The sequence below is a fragment of the Neodiprion pinetum genome, chromosome 4 (genome assembly GCF_021155775.2).
Source record: "Neodiprion pinetum isolate iyNeoPine1 chromosome 4, iyNeoPine1.2, whole genome shotgun sequence".
In the NCBI taxonomy this organism is placed as follows: domain Eukaryota; kingdom Metazoa; phylum Arthropoda; class Insecta; order Hymenoptera; family Diprionidae; genus Neodiprion; species Neodiprion pinetum.
In genome coordinates, this window is record NC_060235.2 from 7888208 (window position 1) to 7915633 (window position 27426).

Here is a 27426-nt window from a genome sequence, read left to right on the forward strand (position 1 = left end):
GATTTTATTAATTTCATATTTTTGTGTACATATTGGATGAAAAGTCATCTATCTCATCTATCTCGTGATATACTGTTCTCCAATAAAGACTACATATACGTATGTGTATGAGTTATTGCCCAACTTTATTTAATAGAATGATGTTATCTTGAATCAAAGATTTAGAAATTAAGCTTCCAAACATATTTTTAACGTTATTGGAGAAAGTATGTATACTTTTATAAATTTCGCTACAGATGTTGTATAATCTTCAGTCAACGCTAATTGTGTCCATGCCATCCAATAGTCCGGGAGTTAACGACAGATTTCATTGCACCATTTCCGCAAGCTTCATTTTTTTTGTATGAGTTATATTTGTAACGTATAATATTAATCTGAACGTCTGCCAGCGCACCCCCGCGACAGGGGGTTACAGGAGGGTTACAATTGCAGCAAAAAATCGACAAAAAAAATTTATAGCCGCATACGCGAAACTGATTTTACGTACCAGTTGAAACATAAGAAGCTTAGAAATTATCGTCTGCCACCTAAATTCCGCAACAAAATTCGTCTGCCACCCACGCAAGTAAGCGCAAAAAAAATAGTAAAAAAATTTATGCCCGCAAGGATGAAATTGATTAAAATGCTTCTTTTTATATCAGCAAACACAAAAATAATAGTCTGCCACTAATAAGATACGGCGAAGGTCGTCTGCCAAGCGTATGAAGTTGCGTTCGGCATGCAGCGCGCGAGCACCGCGGCCGAGATCGCGGCTACGACGCTGTATCTTTATCGGCCTGAAAGACGATCATTATTATAAATTATTGAACGGCTATCATAAAGTTGGTTTTTTTTTATGTTATATGTATGCAAATGTTTGTTCAGTGAATTAATTTAAAGTCTGGTAGAGACCTTTTAGTTTAAAAATTAAAAATATATTGATTTGATAAAATGCTTTAAGATAAAAATTAGATATTACTGTTTTACAATGACATTCGGAGATAATTATTTATCCGCAGGTATAAATAGTCCCAATTTTATAGCCACCTTTCGCCTACGGAACTATTTGTTTCACGGCCAACGAGCTTGTCCAGAGATGAGTAGAGAGGTGTAATAAAAGAGATTTATATTGCTTAGTTTATAATGTTAAACATTTTTGCGAATTTCATCACTATATTTAAGCCTCCATTTTCACGGAAAAGATCTAGCGTAACTATCCACGAGAATTTATTAAATTAATTATATTGAACAAATGTATAATATAAAAAAACAACTTCATGATAGCCGTTGAACAATTTATAACAACGATCGTCTTTCAGGCCGATAAAGATGCAGCGTCGTAGCCGCGATCTCGGCCGCGGTGCTCGCGCGCTGCATGCCGAACGCAACTTCATACGCTTGGCAGACTATTATTTTTGTGTTTGCTGATATAAAAAGAAGCATTCTAATCAATTTCATCCTTGCGGGCATAAATTTTTTTACTATTTTTTTTGCGCTTACTTGTGTGGGTGGCAGACGAATTTTGTTGCGGAATTTAGGTGGCAGACGATAATTTCTAAGCTTCTTATGTTTCAACTGATACGTAAAATCAGTTTCGCGTATGCGGCTATAAATTTTTTTTGTCGATTTTTTGCTGCAATTGTAACCCTCCTGTAACCCCCTGTCGCGGGGGTGCGCCGGCAGACGTTCAGATTATTATTATACGTTACAAACATAACTCATACAAAAAAATGAAGCTTGCGGAAATGACCCGGAAATTTCTGTCGTTAACTCCCGGACTACAAGCCCCTGTGTTCACTCATCGGTGGTATTTTCTTATGTAAGTGAATGATTTTTTTTTGCGTCTTTTATCATTTTTTGGTATTTTTAATGCTAAAACAGGTTTACTTGTTGTAATTTTGATGTATCTGTAACCGTTTTGCTGTTTCCTCACGACTAATGTAATTTACCGATTTCCTCTGCTTGTTTTTTCTTCTTTGTGCGTAATTCATATAAATTTTCACTGTACTTCGTATTTTCCGTAATGAATATACGTTAAATTTCAATGTCTATATAGGTTTCTGTATATTTATCGCATGCATTAGTCCAGTAAAATGTTCTTCACTTTCAAGTCTTAAAACAATTGAACTTTTCAAAGCCCACACCAATGACTGTATATTTTCTTGAAAGTTCACAGTGTTAAGTATAAGATTCAGGAAGAATTATTTCTGCTTCTCTATTTGTTTCAAAATTGTGAATTTTTCAAACAAATGAGTGATGGAAGTATAGAAGAGGAGTCCACGACGGTTTGCTGTCAACAGTCAACGGGGAAATTTGAAATGGTTCACGAAAGGACGGTGAGCTTGAGTCTTCCTACCTCACATCATTATGGCTGAATATGAAAAGTTCAATACGAGATTCAAACGTCAACTGCACACACTTGATTGAATTTCTCTGTATAAAAGTAGTTCGTTCATCACATAAGTTCACGTTTCTTTCAATTTTAGTACCTCTAAGAATCATTCTGTGTCCACCTGCCAACAGGCCAGCCTTTCAACGAACTTCGTCAAATATTATCGACCGTAGATGTACCGTACGTGCTACGACCCGTTAATTCTCTTCGTCAATCGAGTGAAGAGCATTAATTTCAAGATTGCTGGAGCTGTCTGGTTCCTCCACCTGGTTTGAGCTTGATCTCCAGGACCAAATGTAGTAAGAAATATGAAATAAAACGTTACAAGGAATGTAATTTTTCTACTTTCTGCAGCTTAGCAATCACAGCTCATAGGCTATGACTCACAATCACATGCGAACCCGCTGTTTCCTGATCTTGTAGAAGTCCCACAAGACCACAACCGTTACGACAGAGTCAGAACAGTTTTTTGAGCATTACTAAACCATAAAAGGGTAGGTAATATGTTTGTTACATTCTTCTGAACATACAATGAAGGAAAATCCTAAACGGGTAATTGCTTGTGGATTGAGAACGCGATGATGAATAAATTCACTTGTGATAAATAAATCGTGAAACTGACGATCAGTATGTGTACTCACAGACAAATATTGAAATGTCGCAATGTGAACAAGATTGTTTGTCCCCTCGATTTCTAAATGAGAGAGAGAGGGGGAATAAGGATAATTGAACAAATTACTTATCGCATCGGAGAGTTTTAATGAGATAAGTTTCATCCGTTTCTTGTTATATAATATGACGAGCATTTTGTATCAGAATCATTAAGCCACGACAACTTGTGGTATAAGCGTGCGTTGTGATTTCTTCGGGGTTAAATCGAAATCGCACTGTTACCAGACTGTTTTGCCAGAAGAGGAATGAATTTCGATTTTGTACCTGATCCTGTGAAACAAAATCATTGGCACAACATGGATCGCATCACTTTGACGTTCTTCGTTGTTTTCATCGTCTCAGGACTGCGTGAAGGTAAGATTGCGAACCACACTGCAAATGCTGAAAGACATTTTTGTTACTCTTGTCTTTTGGTTTTCTGTTACGTACCGTACGGAGGAAACTGCAAAGTACGTAGTTACAGTAGCGCTCAAAAGTATTTTGACAAAGATATTAATTGAGTTAATTACATGCAAGAATAAACTACAAAAATCAATAATATTATTTGTTGAAACAAATTCGATGTTCTAAATAATTTTTAAAAATTAACTCTCCATTACTCGAAAATGAAGTTAAAATAAAGAAAAGTAAGAAAAACGATTGGTTAAAGTAATAACGAATTTCGTATTATCAAAATACTTTTGAGCGCTACTGTACATATTTTTGGTCATCGTGCTAGATCGACTACTCTGCAGGTGGGAGGAAATGTCTGACATATTTTCAAATAAAATTACGATATATTAGATTGGAAACTGACAAATTCTGAAGAAAGTTTATCCAATCTGAGCGCTTCTACATTCTTTGCATACGCTCAGAGATGTGATGGATATTTTATCAACCGTTTTCCGATATCAACGTGAGATTGCACGGAAAAGTTAAAATCGGAACTATGTTAACGTTGCTCAACTACTTCTAGAATATCTTTCACTTATTCTTCAATATGCCATGATATTGGGAATATGAATGTTATCTTTTTGGTGTCATGTAAATTTTCGATCCGCAGGTCTTGTGTGGACAGTCAGGGAAAACAATAAAATACTTCATTTTCTTGCCGATTATGTATTGTTTAGTTTGAATGATTACGTTTTTTTTCGAGATTTTGAAACAGACTTATGAATCATTTATCCGCTAGCCTTTGGAAGCGATGTAATTTAGTGTATACATATATGTCTCAGCGTTTAAAAAATCTAAAAATTTCGACGTAGTATTTTATTGAAACCTTTTCATCAAAATAAATCGCCAGTTTGATGAAAAAAAATATTCGCCCAACCGAGTTTAACTGATATTTCTTCATTTTCTACAAAAAGCCTAATAATTTGAAACTTTTTTAGTATTGAACAATCCGGATGTATGATTTCGTACTGATCTATAATGCCTGTAATTTGGAAAGTTCAACTTTTTGAGGTTGAAAACTACATGCTGAAATTACAATCATTGCTGAAGATACTGAAATTAAAAAAAACATGAACATACTGCATGACGAATGAACTACTTTTTTACAGTGGAATTTTATTAGATGTGGCAGTTGACGTCTGAAGTTCGCCACAGAACTTTTTATCGTCACCCATAATTATGTGACGCAGAATGACTCGGGCTTACTGTCACTTGATTAACCACTTAAAATTTCCTCACATACTGCTGCCAGGAAACCACCGTCTACTTCCTTCCTGTACATTTATGAGTAATAAGACGTATTGCAAACTACGTGTCGACTACCTCATCAAAGCTACGACATGTAGTTTAACCTTGTTGGTTGAAGAAAAAACCAATGAAACATCCACTGGACATTCTGGCATGATATTTTTTTTAAGATGGCAACGTTTCTTCCGTATTGGAAAAAACATAGTTTGCCAATCGCAATATCAGTAATTTGAATAGAGAACACTTTTGATGATACTTACATGTAGAAATGTCGGTAATACACGTCGGTCCTGTGAATGTTAACTTTTTTATTGACGGAACTACCATGCTTATACAAGTCTAATCATTCCGTATCTACGTGTACTCATGTAGGCGTTGCAGCACGGAAACCAACGATAAGTTCCAACGCGAAAGATGGCATGATCCAAGAAGGAAATGAGCTGAAAATATTCTGTGAGGGTGACGGCAAGCTCCATTTTTCAGTAATGGACGTTCCATCGGCAAGTATCAATTCTAATCAACTTGCCTATACTCGCGCTGATATTTCGATAACGCTGTAGAAAAACTACAAGTATCTATCTGCCACTGATACCTTTACTCTTACCTTTACACCTTACAGGATAAAGATTCGTGCAATCATACTATAAATTACGGTCCGAATAACGCCTCCTTCGTTTGCCATAATGCAACTAGAAGCGACACGAGATGGTATGCCTGTGCGGAGGAGGGTATCGTAATCCGTAACACCGACCAAACTATCGAACACCTTGACGAACACATCGCTTGGATTCATATCTACGTAAATTGTAAGCAAGATTTTTTCCGTTTAAATATTACACTTTTGCGCGCTTAGTTGATGAAACAAGTAAAACTGCACAGAAAGATTAACGTGTCCAATTTTTACATGTCGTGCTTGGAAACCAGTATGGCCAGCTGTAATCTGAAATAACACATATTGCGGTATAATTTAACGACTTATGCTTGATCTAAAATTGCGTGTCTCTACCAGTCATGTGATCTGTTTTTTTTTCATGCGCTTATTTGCAAACTGCATATAGTTATAAATTTAATACCTTTGAGAATCCGAAACGCATATTCGTTTTACCGACGTAATGTCCATCGATTATTTGCAGAAAGTAGACACCCTATTTCGATTGCATCGAGAACTTCAAAGCGGAGAGCATCGATGCGCAATTCGTGAATGCCATCTATTTTTAGCCATTGTCACAAAGTTCTGTACTCGCTGATTTGAAATTTTCGTTTCCCTAATTACTCGTTTCGTGACTAAAATCTGACTTTGAGCAAGTTTCGAACAGAAGTTTTTAATACTTGGTAAACTTTCAAACATATTTTCGGGGTTGGTGGAAGTGTGTTTTGTTGGGGGCTTGATGGGGTGTGAAAATAATCAAACAATGGAATAATTGAAGGTGAAAACTGATTAACGAAGACTCGTTTAATATGCGAGGGAACTCGTGAGCTATTTGAGGGATGCTTACAGATATTCATTGCTGGCAGGGTTCTGTCTTATTTGAGGGGTCCAAGGGCCCAGCAATGTTCCCCACCTCGAGTGGGAGAGCCGCCTTCCAAGGCACCCAGAAGGGCTTCGTCTCGGGGTATTGCTGGCGCCGCGCCCACGTACTTAGCCCGGCGATTTGGCCAGGCCATCAGAGGATTGCAAGATTTACGACCCCTGAGGTTTCGATGCCCGATCGCTTCCTGGCAGGGTTGCAAATAACGCATTCCTTTTTTCTAATGCACCACAGTTTTTATTAGCCATCGATTTCTAATTTTTAATGCAAAATATATCCCTCAGCAGGTAAATTTTAATTTTCGATGGAAAATAACTCCCATTAACCCTTGGCCAGCACTGTGGAGTATCAAACGCTCTACTCTTGCTCGCACTTAATTCAATTTTCAATAGTAAATAATTTCCTATAATCATTCAATTTTCAAGGATGAATAATTACCAATAATCATACGATTTCAATTTTAATGGGAAAAAATTTGCAAGAACCATGAAGTTTCAATTTCTAACATAAATTACTTCCATTACAGAATGACCGGCTGATGCATTACTTTTTCATTCGAAATTTTACAACGCAGCTTCCCAGACTATTTGAGGAGCATTTCTCAGGTCCTTGGAACCCATTTCTAATGACATTTCCTACCCTGGCTTATTCTACTCAATTACAAATTTTTTTGCGGCCCAAGTGCCAAAGAAACGCGTCGATCGAATTGATTGTTTTAATAACTCTACTTAATTAGGCTTCACACAGATTAACACACCTCTGTATGGGCTGTAGTTATAACATCAAATTGTACGTAACAAAGATGGTCACAACGCGATAGCAGAATGGCCACAACTGCTACTCAGGTGGAAAAAAATTGATAAAGTTACCCTATTTGTTCTAGCTACGGAACCGTTTGCCCAAATGTCCATAGGCAGAGAGTTACCAGTAACGGAAACAGGCCCAGTAGTCTTTCCATGTCGGACAACGTCACCTCATTGGGAAGTGCTTCTTCATACAACAAACGAAGTGAGTAAATATCCATTCAAAATCAACAGTGCAATTTTCATTGTTGCACTGAAAGAAATCCGTAAACAAAATAACAGTATTTTGAAAGTACGTAGATAGTATATATTTTCTTAGTGTGCAAGCAAAATTAAGAACGTTGAAGCCAGAAAATAGTTGACATAACTATGAAACATAGAGTAATGAACTACACAAACCGTTAAAATTTACACCATTTCGAGTAACAAGGCTTGCGATATCACTTTTCTCAACGAAAACCTAGAAAACTAACAGTCAATTTGACATAAAATAGGCGGTATCAATATTTTGAAAATTTAAAATTACAAATTAATAATATCAGCGTAACAATTTTTAAACATTTGTATCAAATTCGAAGAACTTGACGGGACACTTCGATCCAAGAATCGGGTTCATTGCGACGGAAGGTGTAAATCACCTGCTTACTCAGGAAATTAATTGTTCCGTAATCAACGAACCCAGGGCATTACGTGATATGAAGTCAGTTTCGTATCGTCTCGCCGATGAGGAAGGTAAGCCAAACTTTTTATTGTCTCAGACCTCATTACGTGGAGATGTTGTACTGAAATATATTAACGGTATTTCTAATAAAGGATTTCAAACATTCTTTGTCTCACACTCATTTATGATCAAATTGTATTCGTATAATTTGGACCACAGTATTTAAGGAGTAAACAAGTTAGGTTACTGCAAGTGGTTGGTTGTTGCAACAATAATTTTTTGTCGTATGCAGATGATTTTCCGATGCCCAAACCAGAGATTGATAAAATCGCGTTACACCACATGGTCTGGGGAAGGGATCAAAATATAAATTGCACAATCACCGTACCTTCTTCTCAAAATCTTACACTTCAATGGAAAGCCCCAGAATCAGTCCATGTAAGTACTCAACAACGCTGTTACAGTAATGAACACCATGCATATTTGTAAAATTTCGGCCGTATATTTATTCAGTGGAAGAATTCAAGGTTTATTGTAACTGAGGAACAATACGAATTATACTACCTAATATTGTACGCCGCTGACACAATATCTATGAAGAGAAATATATCTTCGTGATAATGGCACTTCATTTAATTTCAAGTGTAGCTGTACATGCACATAATTGTTGCATAGATTCATTCAGTGTGTTGATCAGAAAAATGTGATAACAATGACATTCCAGCATCAGCGGCTAATCACAACCCGGTTCACAACGGATACAGCAGATCCTATGTATACATCTTATATTTCCAAGCTGACAATTAAGAATGTGACGGAAAATGATGGCGGTAGCTACACTTGTTTCATACAAGAATTTTCCGATGATGATGAAGCAGCAGACACGTGTGATATTAAGTTTTGGGGTAAGCATCACAATCGTCAACGCTGGCTGTACATACTACAAAGTGAGACGGATATCGTATTGTCAGGTCTTTAGGTATGGTGTAGTGTTTCGATCGGTCTGCACAGAAGAGATCGTTTACATATTCTACAGAATAATGCATTAATGCATGCCTAATTTTTCAATCGCAGATCCGAACCACTTCTTTGTCGACGTAAGGATGGTTGAAGGTCACGATTATCGATCAATTGTAGGAGAAGAGGGAAAGACTTCCAGATGGAATATTAAGATTGACGCATATCCCGAATACTCGCTGCACTGGTGAGCGTTCATTCTATCTAATTGAACAGTTCCGTATTTGGTTTCTCTAATAAGTCGGGACAATCGATCAGAAATATTGTAGTTCTTGTAAAATTATATTGTGAGAGTAAATAAAAAAATAATAAGGATAGTTATTCCACGTCACAGTGCACACATGTGGGGAAAACATTCCCATTGATATTTCCAAATTTCACGAGAGTTAGTGAATGTGTTGCCACCGAGAGATTTCCTCCAATTCTTTTAAATTTCAATGTCAGTGTTTTTGGAGTTAAACCTGATCGGAAATTTGTAGAAAAAGAAAAAAAAAAACACCTGAGCACTGAAAATCTATTTCCTTTCATTTTGAAGATGCCTTTTTTTTATTGGTATGAATAGTCGGATAGATTTTTTACCATAATCTGCATAAACACAAATTCTCAAAAAAATATACAAACACTTTCTTCGTTTAATGTCCACTGATGAAGAAATAATGCGGTATTCGTCATAAATAGTGTTTGAAAACGGTCCATTTCGTACTGTCGCTTCTAGGTTTAAGGCACGCTAACTAATATTCGGGTTCCGCGTTTTTTTTCGCATGCACTCCTTTACCTCTTCATTATAAACGGTTTAGTTTTTATTGGAAATCGAACAAGGAACGAGCTGGTATTTTTTAAAAATTTTTAAATCGCGTAGATCAGGGTGAAATATCGATTTTAATATTTTTACCAATTGAAAAACATGTTCGGTTCCAAGAAAAGCGTAATTAATTACCAGGTTCTGGAGTGAAGTTTTATTGAACTTAAAAGGAGACCTCCATCAGGACGCTCCAGGATAAATAGGTCCGGAGATATTAGCTGGTTTGAAGATCACCGTGCATGACTGTTGGGAAGGTTTTTTTTACAGACTTTGATCACGGGTAACTCTAAAAACACTCACGCTGGAATAATAAAAAAAAAAAAATAGAAATTAGAGAAGTTCTCTGAGGTCAAATACAATATATTCACGAACTTTGATAGAATTTTAAGAACTGACCGTTTCGAGAGTGTGTTCTTCGACTCATATGTAGAATATACCAGTAGACACGGGTCTTGTTCGTATGAACGCTGCTTCCTATAATGCAGGATGAAAACTTTACGTAGTTAGATACTGAAACGGAAAATTTTGCGTTGCTTTTATACAGGTACAAGATCGATCATCAAGAACTTAAGGAAATCAATTTCAACAATAGCAGCAAATACTCGGTCAGCGACACCTTCCGGACCGACGGGAGGCTAAACCACCTTTTTGAAGTACATAACTCGGACGTGTACGATAATGGCGATTACCTCGTTCGCGTGAGAACGAAATATAACACGAGTGACCTGCATCTTAACTTGACAATTGATGGTAAAATATTTTCTATCGTACATTTCCAATCGTACAATTCAGTATGTATGTTCATATCACCGCTGAACAAATGATTTCTCATATTTCCTAGTACAACCGATTCTCAAAATCACTCCTTACGTGGAGTACGTTGCACCGGGCCAGTCGATGAATTTTTTCTGCACAACAGTCAGTCATCCGTTAGCAAACGTGACATGGAGGTATATGGAACGGCCTAACTATCCATCATTGGATGGAAATAGATCTGTAACTCTTTTGGTAAGTACTTATAAATCTCCCTGGTTAATTTCAGGTTTCAGCGAGATTTATATCTACTCACAAATAATCGGATACTTGTTCGAATGCGTTTGAGGTACATAATACTTAAATACCTATTCCCTACTTAGGATTATAAGGAACTTTCAAACATCGATGCGGTAACCTTGAAGTCACAATTGAATATAAAGATTAACGACACAGGACATCTAATATGCAGAAGCTGCAACTATATAAACTGTGTTGAAGTTTCCAAGTTGATCTACGTTTCTGGTATGTTCCTCCGTTTAACTATAGACAGATAGTATCATGATTTTGGTTTAATGCGACCATCTGGGATACAGACATTCACCAATTTCTTCGTTTTTCAATAGGAATTAAAAGTGCCGTGTAGTAATTTAGAATTTACTGCAGTTGAATTGGTGGAAACTATATCCAACGATAAAAAATTTTTTAAATAATGAGTGGAAAAAAAATTTTCTCGCAAGGCTTATTATTATTTTCACAATTAATTGAAAAGAACAACTTTAACTGATTAAATATAATACTCTTCTTTCCCTTGTATAACCGCTTAGCGAAAATTGGAACACTTTTTGAATAATTTTCACACATTTTTATCGCGATTGGCTACTTTGTACCACTTGCGAATGATGATCTAACAGATATTGGAAACGCTGTTTTAACGTGCAGTCGCTTCTTCCACGGTTCGCATCTCACAGTCAATGGCTTTAAGAGAAATGTTCAAGTGTTGATTGCGATTGCTGTTTTCACGTGACTTTGAGTCATCGTACCGAGACTTCTTTCCGATCGTAATGTTGTTCGATGAAACTGTGTCCAACTGATATTTTTTTTCCTAATATTTCGCTTATTTCAAGAAATCGTATAATAATTTAATTCCCAAAAAAGGTAAATGACATCCTACTTGTGTATGTATGAATGTACAAAGTTTGCAAATAGCAACATCGGAAAGTTGTCTTTATTGTGAGATTCCTGCATTGGCGTAGAATTTTTCGTCCATACTTGTTTCTCACAATAATTGAATTGTGTGATTTCCAGTTTCCAGTTTTTTTGATCAGTCGTTCAATAATCGGTTTGCATATTATATCTTATGTAAAACGTTATGATTGATTCGATGAAATTGGGTTCCTCAAAAACTCTTTAAATCGATTTAAGTTTCACACAAGCATATGAGACATTTAGAATCAATTCACTCAATTTGGATGACGATTGCAGAGAAGTATAAGTATAAAAGACTTTTTGCACGTATCCTACTATTACCTCGAAAACTATTATCACCTGTATTACCTTAAAAATGTAGCACTCGCGTTATTTATTGATGGTTGAAAAATATTTTGAACACATTTTCAGTCTGCGAATATGTTCTTGTTTCTTAATGCTCGGCGATAGTTGGAAAGAAGGGCAAGCGATGTCAATTACTTAGAATTAGACATAAGTGATCACCCGATTAATGAAAAACATTTTTGAAGATACGTTATACATAGCGAAATGCTGATAATACACGTCGGTCCTGTGAATGTTAACTTTTTTACTGACGAAACTACCATGCTTATATTATACAAGTCTAATCATTCCGTATCTACGTGTACTCATGTAGGCGTTGCAGCACGGAAACCAACGATACGTTCCAACGCGAAAGATGGCATGATCCAAGAAGGAAATGAGCTGAGAATATTCTGTGAGGGTGACGGCAAGCTCCATTTTTCAGTAATGGACGTTCCATCGGCAAGTATCAATTCTAACCAACTTGCCTATACGCGCGCTGATATTTCGATAACGCTGTAGAAAAACTACAAGTATCTATCTGCCACTAATAACTTTACTCTTACCTTTACACCTTACAGGATGAAGATTCGTGCAATCATACTATAAATTACGGTCCGAATAACGCCTCCTTCGTTTGCCATAATGCAACTAGAAGCGACACGAGATGGTATGCCTGTGCGGAGGAGGGTATCGTAATCCGTAACACCGACCAAACTATCGAACACCTTGACGAACACATCGCTTGGATTCATATCTACGTAAATTGTAAGCAAGATTTTTTCCGTTTAAATATTACACTTTTGCGCGCTTAGTTGATGAAACAAGTAAAACTGCACAGAAAGATTAACGTGTCCAATTTTTACATGTCGTGCTTGGAAACCAGTATGGCCAGCTGTAATCTGAAATAACACATATCGCAGTGTAATATTCAACGACGAGTGGGAATGAATGGATGGATGAATGAATGATTTTCTTTTCAAATGATTTATATTCACATCTTATTTTTTTACAATTATACATCCTTAATTTATTTATTTATTTGGTACAAGAACGAATGTTCTTTCAGTTGAACGTACTTATGATTTGTATTGAAATTGACGATTTCCTCGTGAGATTAAAAAAGTCGATAGTTCCTTCAACGTACGTATAAATTGTAATGAAACAAATCGTCACAAGACAATGCTTACAGAAAAGGCAGAGACGTGTGTTTTATACTTGTTAGGATGGCAAAAGAAAAAAAAAACGTTAGAAACGTGTCCATCTTCCAATCAAACGACTTGTGATAAATATCAACTTGATTTCTGTAGTGATTGTGTTGGCGACGCTGATTTTCATAAAAAAATTTATTACTTCTCACTTTTCAATTTTTCTGTGTTATTTCTTCATTTTTAAACATTTATTTAGAACAAGTTCTATTTTTTTAATTAAATCAACCTTCTTCCATCGATAAAAAACTGTTAAATTTACCCTATTTATTCTAGCTACGGAACCGTTTGCCCAAATGGCCACGGGCAGAGAGTTACCAGTAACGAAAAGAGGCCCAGCAGTCTTTCCATGTCGGACAACGTCACCTCATTGGATTGTGATGGCTCATACACGCAACGAAGTAAGTGAATATGCACTCAAAATCAATGGTGCAATTTTCATAGTCGCACTCAAAGAGATCCCTAATAAAAATAACCATATTTTAGTACAGCGATAGGATATATTTTCCTTGTATGCAAGCAAAATTAACAACATTAACGCCAGAAAATAGTTGACTTGACTATGAAAAATGGTGTTATGAACTACACAAACCGTTAAATTTTACACCATTTTGAGTAACAAGGCTTGCGATATCACTTTTCTCAACGTAAACCTAGGAAACTAACAGTCAATTTAATATAAAATAGGCAGTATCAATCTTTTGAAAATTTGAAATTACAAATTGATAATATCAGCGTAACAATTTTTAAACATTTGTATCAAATTCGAAGAACTTGACGGGACACTTCGATCCAAGAATCGGGTTCATTGCGACGGAAGGTGTAAATCACCTGCTTACTCAGGAAATTAATTGTTCCGTAATCAACGAACCCAGGGCATTACGTGATATGAAGTCAGTTTCGTATCGTCTCGCCGATGAGGAAGGTAAGCCAAACTTTTTATTGTCTCAGACCTCATTACGTGGAGATGTTGTACTGAAATATATTAACGGTATTTCTAATAAAGGATTTCAAACATTCTTTGTCTCACACTCATTTATGATCAAATTGTATTCGTATAATTTGGACCACAGTATTTAAGGAGTAAACAAGTTAGGTTACTGCAAGTGGTTGGTTGTTGCAACAATAATTTTTTGTCGTATGCAGATGATTTTCCGATGCCCAAACCAGAGATTGATAAAATCGCGTTACACCACATGGTCTGGGGAAGGGATCAAAATATAAATTGCACAATCACCGTACCTTCTTCTCAAAATCTTACACTTCAATGGAAAGCCCCAGAATCAGTCCATGTAAGTACTCAACAACGCTGTTACAGTAATGAACACCATGCATATTTGTAAAATTTCGGCCGTATATTTATTCAGTGGAAGAATTCAAGGTTTATTGTAACTGAGGAACAATACGAATTATACTACCTAATATTGTACGCCGCTGACACAATATCTATGAAGAGAAATATATCTTCGTGATAATGGCACTTCATTTAATTTCAAGTGTAGCTGTACATGCACATAATTGTTGCATAGATTCATTCAGTGTGTTGATCAGAAAAATGTGATAACAATGACATTCTAGCATCAGCGGCTAATCACAACCCGGTTCACAACGGATACAGCAGATCCTATGTATACATCTCATATTTCCAAGCTGACAATTAAGAATGTGACGGAAAATGATGGCGGTAGCTACACTTGTTTCATACAAGAATTTCTCGATGATGATGGAGCAGCAGACACGTGTGATATTAAGTTTTGGGGTAAGCATCACAATCGTCAACGCTGGCTGTACATACCACAAAGTGAGACCGATATCGTATTGTCAGGTCTTTAGGTATGGTGTAGTGTTTCGATCGGTCTGCACAGAAGAGATCGTTCACATATTCTACAGAATAATGCATTAATGCATGCCTAATTTTTCAATCGCAGATCCGAACCACTTCTTTGTCGACGTAAGGATGGTTGAAGGTGACGATTATCGATCAATTGTAGGAGAAGAGGGAAAGACTTCCAGATGGAATATTAAGATTGACGCATATCCCGAATACTCGCTGCACTGGTGAGCGTTCATTCTATCTAATTGAACAGTTCCGTATTTGGTTGCTCTAATAAGTCGAGACAATCGATCAGAAAAATTGTAGTTCTTGTAAAATTATATTGTGAGAGTAAATAAAAAAATAATAAGGATAGTTATTCCACGTCACAGTGCACACATGTGGGGAAAACATTCCCATCGATATTTCTAAATTTCACAAGAGTTAGTGAATGTGTTGCCACCGAAAGATTTCCTGCAATTTTCTTAAATTTTAGTGTCAGTATTTTTGGAGTTACACTTAAACGGAAATTTGTAAAAAAAAAAAACGGCTGAGCACTCATATCTCTGGACTTGCTTCGCGCACAGGTCCCAGATGTCGCTAATTTTAAAGCTAATAAAATTTCCCCTCGGACATGTACATCTATTTCCCTTCATTGTGAGGAAACCCTTTTCTTATTGGTATAAATATTTGGATGGATTTCTTACTACGACCTGCATGAACGCAAATTCTAAAAAAAAAAAATACATCAACACGTTCCTCGTTTCATATCAATTGATGAAAATGAACTACGCATGCGCGAGTTTCATCGGCTGTTCGTGCAGGCTGGCGATCCCGAGTTTTAGCTGTCAAACTATTTCTGACGGGGATGCAGTTGATACGAATTTTCGAGGTTAGAATCTCAAATAATTGAGGTAGTGACTCGGAAAGGTTTGGGAAGTATTTGTTATTGGGTCGGAAAGTCGATTCTTCAAAGAACGGTTGGAATTTGATGCTTATACTCTTTGAAAATTCAAATGTACACATTTTGCGTATGTTGGCTCGCGTGCATCGCAGACAAAAATATCGCTGCGGGAAGATTTCGCCGACCAATGAGATTGAATTACTTGGCGCATGCGCAGTTGATTTTCAAGCTTCAAGAGATTGTCCCGGTATGCGGTATGTAGAACACAGCAGTGGCCACGGCTCGTATTCGTATGGACACCGTTTCCCATAGGGCTGCATGACATCTTTGCAGAGATAGCGAAGGATCATTTCACAGTTTAAATGTTGTCACTCTAAAGCGGAAAACGTTACGTTGGTTTTATGCAGGTACAAGAATAACGGTGAAAAAACCACGGAAATCGATTTCAAGAATAGCAGCAAATACTCGGTCAGCGACACCTTCCGGATCGACGGAAGGCTAAACCACCTTTTCGAAATACATAAATCGGACGTGCACGATAACGGCGAATATGTCATTCGCGTGAGAACGAAACATGACACGAGTGAAATAAATCTTCACTTGACAATTGATGGTAAGATATTTTCTATCGTACATTTCCAATCGTACAATTGAGTATGTTTGTTCACGTCATCGCTGTACTAATTACTTCTCATACTTCTTAGCCCCGCCGGTTCCCAAAATTATTCCATCCTTGACATACGTTGCACCGGGCCAGTCGACAAATTTTCTCTGCATGACGGTCAGTCATCCGTTGGCAAACGTGACGTGGAGTTATATGGAATTGCCTAACTATCCATCACTGAATGGAAATAGGTCTGCATCTCTTTTGGTAAGTACTTATAAATCTTTCTGGTTGATTTCAGATTTCCTCGAGATTCATGTATACTCACTAATAGCCCTACGAATACTTATTCCGCTACGTTTGACGTACGCAATACTTAAATACGTATTTCCCACTTAGGATTTTGGGGAATTTGCAAACCACGATGCGGTGACTTCGGTGTCGCATTTGAACATAAAGATTAACGACACAGGACATCTGACATGCAGAAGCTGCAACTATATTAGCTGTGTTGAAGATACCAAATTAATCTCCGTTTCTGGTATGTTCCTTACATTGTATGTATCGCAGAATCTACTCTGGTTATTGAACATAGACTGATAGTATCATGATTTTCTCGAGAATCATTCGACTAACTGATTTCCAAGATTTGAAACACTTCGAATTGAATATTATTGGAATCTGGCATTTCTAACAAAAGTTGGTATAGATACCTAAGAACAGTCTAAGGAAACAAACATATTGTTACAAAAAATGGATTTGAAGTTTGGTACAGTGAACGACAGATTTTTTTTTTTATATTCACGTCTTATTTGCAGCTTCGCCTCAAAAACATGTTTAATTTTTACACGACTGCTCTCACGCGAGGTTTGAGAGGGAAGAAGAAGGAAATCAAGTAGCGGAAATTCAAAGTTATATCCGAAGTACGATGTATCGATCATGGATGATAAATCAAAATTGCAAAGCGAGAAGTTGCGACTTTCTTCAAGCTTTATTGCGTACTAACAGTTTAATACACCCCCTCAATAAAGCTTTTTACTTTCCTTTCCAGCCAATTCCATTCACATAGTACGTATATATTTCTGTTACAGTTACTTTGTGCCCCCTGAATCTTGAGAACTTTTTAGTTTAACCCTCTTTCTACTTGCATGATTTAACAGGAATTTCATTTTATTTGCACAAATATTTTTTCAGCGTAGGTTTAAATCCTTAACGAACTTTTCGAATTTTACTTTTGGTAGTGGCTTCGTAAATAGCCCAGCTGTTTGATCTGCCGACCTGACATACAATAAGATTATAACACCCTCCTCGACAGCCGCAGGCTTCGACTGTTGCTAAACTCGAAGCTATGCACTCAGCTTCTATTGACGATCAGCTAACACTTTGCTGCTTGCGAGATAACCAAGCAACTATGCAATTGCACAATTATATCGCAAAGTTTTATTCACATATCTGAGTATTCGCTTTAGCGCCATGTACATAGCCATTATTGGCATAATTTTAGTATCCGCTTAAATACGTTACGCTAGTGCATAAGTATCGTTTTATTGCCAGTACAGCGTACATAACGCAGCCTATTATTTGTTGACATTTTGTCTCTAGTATCGGATAGCTTATATCTGGCTTAATGATCTGAAACTTATTTTCCATGGGTGTCGACATGGATTTAGAATCCTGCATACCAAATTTATTCAAAATTTGTTTGAAATAGACTGCTCACGTCAACTCAGTAATTCCCTTTCGAACGTTTTGTGTAACGCGTATTCCTAAATAGTTCGATACCAGGCCTAGATCACTTGTCTCAGATATATTTCTCAAGTATGTTTTCAACTCACAGATTTCTTCATTTTTTGTGACAACAACGAGAATGTCAATCTGCAAACAATAGCAGATATATTTTTGAGACAGAATTACATTTTGTATAAAAGCAAAAATCATTTTGAGAACGAATAAAACCTCTTTTTGTTATTATTTTGTCAAACTTGGAATTCCAATATTTTGGAGATTTCTTCGAACCATAAATAAATTTGTTTAATTTACAAACAATGTTATGTTTGTTCTCAATATAAATGGGCATGTATATACTTTTTCATTTATCTCGCCATATAGAAAAACGCTTTTAACATCCATGTGATACATTGGTAAACTTAATCTATTTCCTATAGCTATTATGATTCTAATGGTTGTTATTTCTGCAACCGATGCATACTCCTCTACTATCTATTATTTGTTTTTTTTTTTTGTTTATTGTAGTAGGTACTACAGTCCAAGTTTTGTTTTTACATAATGCACTCAATTTAGTGTTCATTGTTTCTTTCCACTTTTCGGAGTGGATGCTTTGATTTGCTTATCCACATGTCATTGGTTCATTTAGTACACTTACGAAGCTTGTTTCGTAATCGGTATACCTCTTAGGTTTTGTGATTTTACGTTTTTCCGGCTCACGAATTGTAGTATTCAAATCTACTTGAGACTCACTTGAATCATTACTTTCACTCAACACTTCTCGAAGACGCTGCTCCCTGATCGGTGATCAAATTTGTCGTCTTCTTGGTTACTCTCTTCGTATTCTGGTTCTAAACTTACTTATGTGATGACCCTGATGCTCTGACTCTGGAGTGGTACAGACTCCCACGCCGCAACGAAATGCTTATACTTTTCCAACAGCGACGTTAACACCTTTGTTATGATCATCCGCTCTGAAACTATTTCTTCCAGCTGAGCTATTTTTCACCGTATTCTTTCCAGTTTCCCGGAAAAGACGGATACCTGATGACCTTCGCATTTTAGAGAGAAGAATTTCGCTTGCTCAAGGTGTGGGGTTGTTGCCAATTTCCACTCGTAGACTGACATCAATTTACTCCACATTTCCGGAGTTGAATTGTTGGTTATTGCGTTTACAATAAGCCTTTCCTGTGTGATTCTTGGTGCCTTGCCATCCATGGATATCCAGTCTTGGTATCGTTCGGGACTCGAGTAATCCCATAGCTTGCAAATTCACTGTTATATGAAACTTTCACACACTCCAATTACTGCTCCCCTCGAGTTTCATGCCCCTGTTGACATATATCTACCCTAGAAGCTTTGTCTTCGGTTGCAAAAATTTGTGAAATACAGAATCTTCGCTGACAGTGACTTTTTGCCATCTGACAACAGACTTATGCAAGATTTCGAATAATGTATGTGAGACCTGCAGCCAAATGTGGAAGTAGAGACGTCTGCCGTAGTACATTACTCCAGTTAATTTGGCCAGGAAATTAGATGATGAAATACCACAGTACACTATTATCAAAAAACAAAATAATTTCATCAATTTGTGGTTGTTTCAGACGTCAACGCGTCGTTCGCTATAATGCCTCTTGAATCTGTCGCGGAAGGTGATAGTATCAATATCACGTGTGGTATTTCAAGTTATCTTAATTTTAGTAGCGATGAGATTCTTAAATGGAACGTTAATCGTTCGGGTAAATATGACTTTGTTTGATTTTTCATCATAATATTTAGTCAAGCCTGCTTCTTCGAATGAAGTCAGTAACAGTACGAATATCAACATGAATCCGTGAAGTACACAAACATATTTTTGTAGATCTTGAAACAGGAAGAATGAGAGTTTTGAAAAAGAAAACAAAATTTACGCATCTTTCAATACTTCAAATAAGCAGAGTGACTCGATCGGACGATGGGATTTACATTTGTGATGTTCTCGACAAGAGTAAGGGCTTCAAACCCCAGGCGTATAACTTGTCGGTGGCGGGTATGTAAAATTACTTTGATCATGGCTTGAAAAGAATTTATACTCGAATCAACTTAAATGAATTACTTCTGTTTTTTGACTGTTTCAGCTGGGAGTAAACCAAAAATATACGAATGGAATATGAACACTTCTCAGTTAGTGATTGACACTGGCAAAAAACGAAAAGACGACGTAATTCTCATATGCTTAGCTGACGGAATGCCAAAACCAGAAATCACCTGGTTGAAGGTAACGTAATGCACAGTGCATTTTAAACTTGTTGATATTATCTTCGTCGAAGTCTTGCAAAATACTAATTCATGAATATGTGTACTATCACACTACGGAAGTATTAGGAATGTCTTTGTCAACTACCACGAGAAATGTGTGCTTTTTTTCTGCCAAAATGTAGGATAACAAGTCACTGCCGAAACACAATGGGTACAAAATTTCGCAAGACAAATCTGAGCTCCAGATGCGATACCTTCTCGAGCAAGATAGTGGACGATACACGTGTCGAGTTGTGAATCGTTTTGGCAGCGATGAAAGATCCGTGGATATTGTAGTGAATGAAGGTAAACTTATGCAATACCTATTACGAATGTGATGTATTCAATCTTCGACGATTATTTCGACCTATAACAATTGTAGTATTTTCAGGACGAAGTCACATAATTCATCTTGGGTTGATCTGCGGGCTCGTCATAATTATTGTCATAATCATTGCTTGCATAGGACTTAAAGCGAACCGTAAGAGAGTGAGTATCAAAAGAATGAATGAAACCGCTGTTCCGTGGAGAAATATTAATCTTGTGCATGTTTCATAGCTTTGGAGTAAGAAGCTGCTCAAGGCAGGATCAGTTTATTTTGTGAAAAAGATGGTCGAACGCCGGGACCCCAAGTTGAACATCGATGATCAAGCCAAGTTATTATCTGACGATAAGAAATAAGAATTCCTCCGAGAAAACGTGAAACTCGGTACGTACATTCGACTGTCTCAACTGAAGTGGCATACCTATGGAATATATGTATTTCTATGATATTTTATTATAGTTTAACAGGCAAGCAAGTGAGAAATATATGATATGCTTTTCATTAACCAAAATATAGAATAACAAGTCACTGTCAAAAAACCATAAGTACGATATTTTGCAATACAAATCTAAACTCCGTATACGATACTTTGTCGAGCAAAATGGTGGACATCACACGTATCAAGCGGTGATTCGTGTTGAATATTGATGGATGTTTTAGTCAGGCCCGTATTTACGCCCAGATCAACAAGGCCCTGGCCTAGGGGTGGCGGCGATGCGGGGATCAGCCGTTATTCCCCCTGAATTATTCTTATTTTTCTGTTCATGCTTTTTCTATTTATGTATATGAATGTAATGATTTTTTGAAAAAAGTATTTAACAGTAGATTCCGTTAAGTAATCTAGAAACCAAGCGAATATACAAATTTGTCATAGAAATTTTTAAATAATTTTCTACAATAAAGATTTAAAAGCGAAGATGGGAGTTAATTTCTTACTGTATTCCATTTTGTACAATAGGTATTTTAGACGGATCATCCGTACCTCAAATGTACAAAATTTGAACATCGTTCTTTTTGTCGTTTTTAGTAGCTGGTTTTGAATGAACATCGTTTTTTTTTTTGATCCTTATCGTTTTTCACGGGAGACGTGCCCATTTGGTATGCAAATATCCTGTTTTATTGTGACAACTTGTGCCGACTACGAAAGGTCAAGCGGGAAGAAAGATGTTTGAATTGCCAAACTCTAAATTGCCAAAGGTATGTGCACCTTGCTGACTTTAATTATGAAACGAAATTTATCAAGAAGAAAAATGTATTTACGTGGAATTCACTCTGACTAAACTAGAGAAATCCGAAGGTATTACGATTTCACAGGCGTTACACATTATCGAAGCATAAGTATTATTGAAAATGAGTTAAATTCACGCGAGAATACAATTGTCATTGCAAAAATACAATATGTTAGTATTGGACCAGTGAAAATAAGTTCACTTTTACTCGTTTCCACACCACCGCATTTGCCGAAAATCAGCGAAAAGATTAATAAAATGGGCACTCGACGCACTCAGACGAAAGTAGACATCACTGAAACCTGACGGTACACAAAACAATGAAAACTCGGATTCTATTCGACACGTGCTCGATGTATTCCACAACTTCAATATTCCTAATTATTCCAACGAATTTTCATTTGCTCTCTCGATCTTGAATTTTTTTAGGCATAGAATCGAAACTTTGTTTTAGTTAGTCACAAGTGAAGTATCTATGTTGGGTACAGAAGCAGAATTGTTTTCGAACAGTGTTCGTATGAAAAAAATTCAGAGTCACGGTAATACATCACGGATGCGCTAATTTGGATTCAGAAGAAATGGATGCTCCATATACAAGACAGTATTGTACGGAGTGTCCTAATTGAAAGTCCTGAAAAGGTGATTGTTGGCGATTTGTTTTTGAGAAAGAACGAAGCTTCTTAAAACTTCGAGTGGATTTTAACACACATTTAAAAAGTACGAGCAAAAATTTCTATCATCCAACTGTCGCAGAACGGCAGCGTTATTAGCTGACCCGTTAACTGAAGAATACATCTTTAGTCAACGGCTGACCATCGAAGGGCCAAGCCACTTGAGTCTGGAATCGGCAGGGGAGATAAAGTGCGTATTTTTTGTCTGAAATGTAAACACTAAAATCATTACACATCATATCATATCATCGTACATCATACATCATACATCGTACACAGTTTTAAAGTTCGAAACCAAAGTTTGGATGTTCAGAAAGTAACGTCACACAACATTTTTTCTCTCTTGACGTCATCGATCTGAAATCAGCTAGCCGAATTCCTCAGTCTGGAAACAACCGCGCTGTAAAGCGGACGTATGAGAATCGCGCTCCGCAGATTTCGAGTACCAGGTTCTCTATCTCCTGGATCCTGCGCTCCGGGTCCGCTACCTGATGAAACTCGACTTCCAGGACAAGCGCACCGTGGTTCCTGGGCTCCAGGTTCACTACCTGGTGAAACTCGACTTCCAGGACAAGGACTCCGTGGTTCCTGGGCTCCAGGTCCACTACCTGGTGAAACTCGACTTCCAGGACAAGCGCACTGTGATTTCTGCGCTTCAGGTACGCAATCTGGGAAAACTCGACTTCCAGTACAAGCGCTCCGTGGTTCCTGGGCTCCAGGTCCACTACCTGGTGAAACTTGACTTCCAGGACAAGCGCTCCGGGGTTCCTGTTTAATGTTTACAATGAATTATTTCAATTCATATTTCGCGCAAGCCCAAATTCAGTAGCTGTCAGTGCGCTAATAATATTTAGACAATTTTTTATAATTTTCTCATAATCTTCTTGGTAAAATGTGTCGATACAAAAATTATACTAATCCTTACAGAATATTTTGGATGTGTTCTAATGCTGAAAATATTTATTGGTATGCGAGGCATAACCCGAGGTCGTTGGCGGTGATCGTTGGAGGTGGTTGGCGGTGGTTGGAGGTGTTCGAAGGTGGTTGGAGGTGTTCGAAGGTGGTTGGGGTAGTTGCGGGTGATCAAGGTCGACGAGGAGAAGGACTAGGCGGAGGAAGAAGAGGAAGACGAGAAAAAAAAGGTGGAGGAGGAGGACGAGGATTTGAGCTCGGTGAGTAAAACATTTTTATAATATTTCTTGGCAATTGCAAATATATTTTAATTGGAAATTTTCAAACTTTTCATATTCACAACAAATTATTTCAATTCATTTTTCGCGCAAGCACAAATTCAGTAGCTATAAATGTGCTACTAAGATTTATCATATTATTAATTAATTAATTGATTATATTAATCCTTACACAATATTTTTGAAGTGTTCTTATACGGAAACTATTTATTACTGTTCAAGGTATAACCGGAGGTGGTTATCGATGGTTGTTGGAGGTGGTTGGCGGTGGTAGGAGGTAAACGAAGGTGGTCAAGAACGAGAAGGAGGACAAGGAGGAGGAGGACGAGAAGGACGAGATGGACTAGAAGCTCGTTGCAGGTGATTGAAGGTGGTAAGGTAGTCTGGGGTGTTGGGTCGGTGTGGTGTCAGGGTGTCGGGGTGGTGAGATAGCGGGGTGGTGGGGCCCTACCCTACACGCTACCCTACCCTACCCTACACCCTACACCCTACCCAACCCTGCCCTGCCCTACCCTACCCTACCCTACACCCTACCCTACCTGACACAACGCCACCGCAACCCACCCCACCTCTCCTACTTTCCGTCATCCCACTCCCACTCCCGCTCCTACTCCTGCTTCTACTCCTACTCCTAGTCCACCTCCTCCTACTCCTAATTCTACTCTTACTTCTACTTTCTCTTCTACTGCTACTCCTACTCCAACTCCCAACACTCCTACACAACTTCTACTTATCCAGCCACGTACTATGACAGCCAACCACCACCGCAGAGATATGACGATGAAAATTCTTCGTTTTTAGGCAGTAACTCTTGATCCGTTGCTCATAGCGCATTGTGACTACGCCCAATCGATTTCTCTCGCAAAATCACGTCGAAATAGTGTATGAAAGAATACATTCCAGCACTTTTCAAAATCGCGAAAATTTCCGCGTAAAATGCAGAGGGCTTAGCCTTACTTTTTTTTCACTTTTCAAGCGAAATATTCATGGTCTCAGATTCGATTTGTTTGACCCTTTTCTGACTAATTGGACCCTCAGCAACTCACAAATAGCAGCGAGAAGAGCGTGGGGTCAACAGGAGAGAAATTACGAAGAAAGAAGCACCTGCTGAAAAACGTCGAAAACACAGGTTCACGTTTTTTGGCTGTGACTTTTGATGCGTTGATCGCAGCGTATTAGGACTGCGCCTAATCGATTTCTCTCGCGAAATTACGTCGAAATAGTGCCGTGATGAATTTATTTCAGCACTTTCCAAGATCGCGAAAATTTTCGCCACAAATGCAAAGGGTTAAGCCTCGCTGTTTTTTTGAGCGAAAAACTTTTGGTCTCCGATTCAATTTGTATGACCCTTACCTGACTTATTGAACCCTTAGGAACTCAGAAAACACAGCGAAATGAGCGTGGGATCAACAGGCGAGAAATTACGGAGGAAAAAGCACCTGCTGAAAAATGTCGAAAACACAGGTTCTCGTTTTTCGGCTGTAACTTCTGATCCGTTGATCACAGCGTATTGGGACTGCGCCCTATCGATTTCTCTTGCAAAGTCACGTTGGAATAGTGCATATAGGAATTCATTTCAGCACTTTTCGAAATCGCGAGAATTTTCGCCACAAATGCAAAGGGGTAAGCCTTGCTGTTTTTTTCAGCGAAAAAGTTTTGGTCTCCGATTCGATTTGTATGATTCTGACCTGCCTAATTGAACTCTCGTGAACTCAGAAAACACAGCGAAAAGAGCGTGGGATCAACAGGAAAGAAATTACGGCGGAAAAAGCACCTGCTGAAAAATGTCGAATACACAGGTTCTCGTTTTTTGGCTGTAACTTTTGATGCGTTGATCACAGCGTATTGGGAATGCGCCCAATCGATTTCTTTCTCAAAATTACGTCGCAATAGACCATGAAAGAATTTATTCCAGCACTTTTTCAATTTTTCAAATTTTTCGCAAAAAATACAAAGGGGTTAGCCATACTTTTTTCTTTATTCTTGGAGCTGAAAATTTTTGGTTCCAGATGCGATTCATATGACCAATGGAGAAGGAGGACCAATTTGGAGTAGGAATAGGAGAGTTAGGAGTTGAAGTGGGAGTAGGAGTCGAAGTAGGAATAGGTGTAGGAGTAGGAGTAGGAGTCAGAGTAGAAGTGCTAGAGATGGGGCGAGAGACGGAGAGGGTATGGTAGGATAGGGTATTTTCACTCTTACTTCTACTTCTTCTTTTACTGCTACTTCTACTTCAACTCCTAACACTCCTACTCATACTCCTACTTGGTCCTTCTTGTCCGCCTTCTCCCACTTCTCCAGCCACGTACTATGACCGCCAATCATGTCCGACCACCTCCGACCACCTCCAACCAGCGCCAACCACCCCCAGCGACCACCCTTCACCACCTCGGGTTATACCTGGAATAGTAATAAATATTTCCAGTGTAAGAACACATCAAAAATATTGTGTAGGGATCAATATAATTAATTAATGAATTAACAATATAATAAATTTCACTAGCGCATTTATAGCTAATGAATTTGTGCTTGCGTGAAAAATGAATTGAAATAATTTATTGTCAACATGACAATTTTGAAAAATTTTGAATAAAATATAATGACAATTGTCAATAAATATTATTACAATGTTAAACTCACCGAGCAAAAATCTCCGTCCTCCTCGTTCACCTTGTTCTCCTTGTATTACTCGTCCTTCTTATCGTCCACCTCCGACCACCTCCAACCACCGCCAACCACCTCCAAGGACCACCTCTAACTACATCGGGTTATACCTTGAATATTAATAAATATTTTCAGTAAGAGGTAGAACACTTCAAGGATATTGTGTAAGGATCAATATAATTTTTTTATCGACACATTTGACCAAGATGATTATGAGAAAATTGTAACAAATTATACAAATAACATGAGCGCATTGATAACTACTGAATTTGGGCTTGCGCGAAAAATGTATTGAAATAATTTGTTGTAAACATGACGAGATCAAAAAATTTTAGATAAAATATAATCACAATTGCCATTAAATATCATAAAAATATTATACTCACCGTGCACAAATCCTCGTCCTCCCCGTTCGCCTTGTTCTCCTCGTCCTCCTTCTCCTCGTTCTCTCCCTGAACTCGACTTGTGAACCTGGAGCGCAGAAACTACAGAGCGTTTGTCCTAGAAGTCAAGTTTCACCAGGTAGTGGATCTTGTGCGCAGAAACTACAGAGTGCTTGATCTTGCAGTCGAGTTCCACCAGGTAGCGGTACTGGAGGGCAGGAACCACGGACGTCCACGGAGCGCTTATCCTGGAAGTCGAGTTTCACCGTGTAGAATACCTGGAGAGTAGTATAGCAAGGAGAGTTCTGCGTAGAAACACCTTCTTTACCGACCGAGCCGACCAGTCCGCCTATACATTCTCCCCAGACTCAAACCCTTTTCCGCTCCGCGCAGCCCAGACGCAAACCCTTGAAAGTTACTCCCACTCTCACAAGATTAAATGTGCTCTGCCGACCGTTCGTCGGTAAGAAAATCTCCCAAATGACCATGATCGTCGGTAAAAAATCCTCCAAATGACCATGATTGTCGGTGAAAATGCCAAAAAATCCTCCAACATGAGTTCGTGAGCCCTGTGAAGAAGCCGCCTGTGTGTGTGTGTGTGTGTGTGTGTTCCGA

At 37.9% G+C, this 27426-nt stretch overlaps 1 protein-coding gene across 3 annotated transcripts; it reads left to right on the forward strand.

The window, feature by feature from the left end:
- The first annotated feature begins 1620 nt into the window (after positions 1–1620).
- LOC124216700 (vascular endothelial growth factor receptor 1-like) lies at positions 1621–21593 on the forward strand. 3 transcript variants are annotated; one of them, XM_046621541.2, is made up of 31 exons: positions 1621–1798; positions 2234–2315; positions 2503–2667; positions 2726–2865; positions 3269–3397; positions 5096–5223; positions 5343–5529; positions 7136–7260; positions 7634–7787; positions 8009–8154; positions 8441–8621; positions 8791–8920; positions 10080–10285; positions 10377–10543; positions 10672–10813; positions 12156–12283; positions 12403–12589; positions 13306–13430; positions 13801–13954; positions 14176–14321; positions 14608–14788; positions 14958–15087; positions 16154–16359; positions 16451–16617; positions 16750–16891; positions 19680–19814; positions 19937–20104; positions 20193–20332; positions 20496–20658; positions 20735–20841; positions 20911–21593. In XM_046621541.2, exons 5-31 carry the CDS (start codon positions 3289–3291, stop codon positions 21031–21033), a joined length of 4077 nt encoding a protein of 1358 aa, XP_046477497.1. In that variant the 5' UTR covers positions 1621–1798; positions 2234–2315; positions 2503–2667; positions 2726–2865; positions 3269–3288; the 3' UTR covers positions 21034–21593. The 3 variants fall into 3 exon arrangements, with proteins under 3 accessions (XP_046477497.1, XP_046477499.1, XP_046477500.1); XM_046621543.2 differs by lacking the exons at positions 1621–1798; positions 2234–2315; positions 2503–2667; positions 2726–2865 and having other exon boundaries at positions 3151–3397; positions 20911–21061; positions 21194–21593; XM_046621544.2 differs by lacking the exons at positions 1621–1798; positions 2234–2315; positions 2503–2667; positions 2726–2865 and having other exon boundaries at positions 3155–3397; positions 20744–20841.
- The last annotated feature ends 5833 nt before the right edge of the window (positions 21594–27426 follow it).

Excerpts from the sequence above, each read along its gene's own strand:
- LOC124216700 (XM_046621541.2), top strand. The coding sequence starts at position 3,289 with ATGAATTTCGATTTTGTACCTGATCCTGTGAAACAAAATCATTGGCAC. Across the intron at positions 8,155-8,440 it reads AAGCCCCAGAATCAGTCCAT|CATCAGCGGCTAATCACAAC; the intron begins GTAAGTACTCAA and ends ATGACATTCCAG. Across the intron at positions 20,842-20,910 it reads TTAAAGCGAACCGTAAGAGA|CTTTGGAGTAAGAAGCTGCT; the intron begins GTGAGTATCAAA and ends CATGTTTCATAG.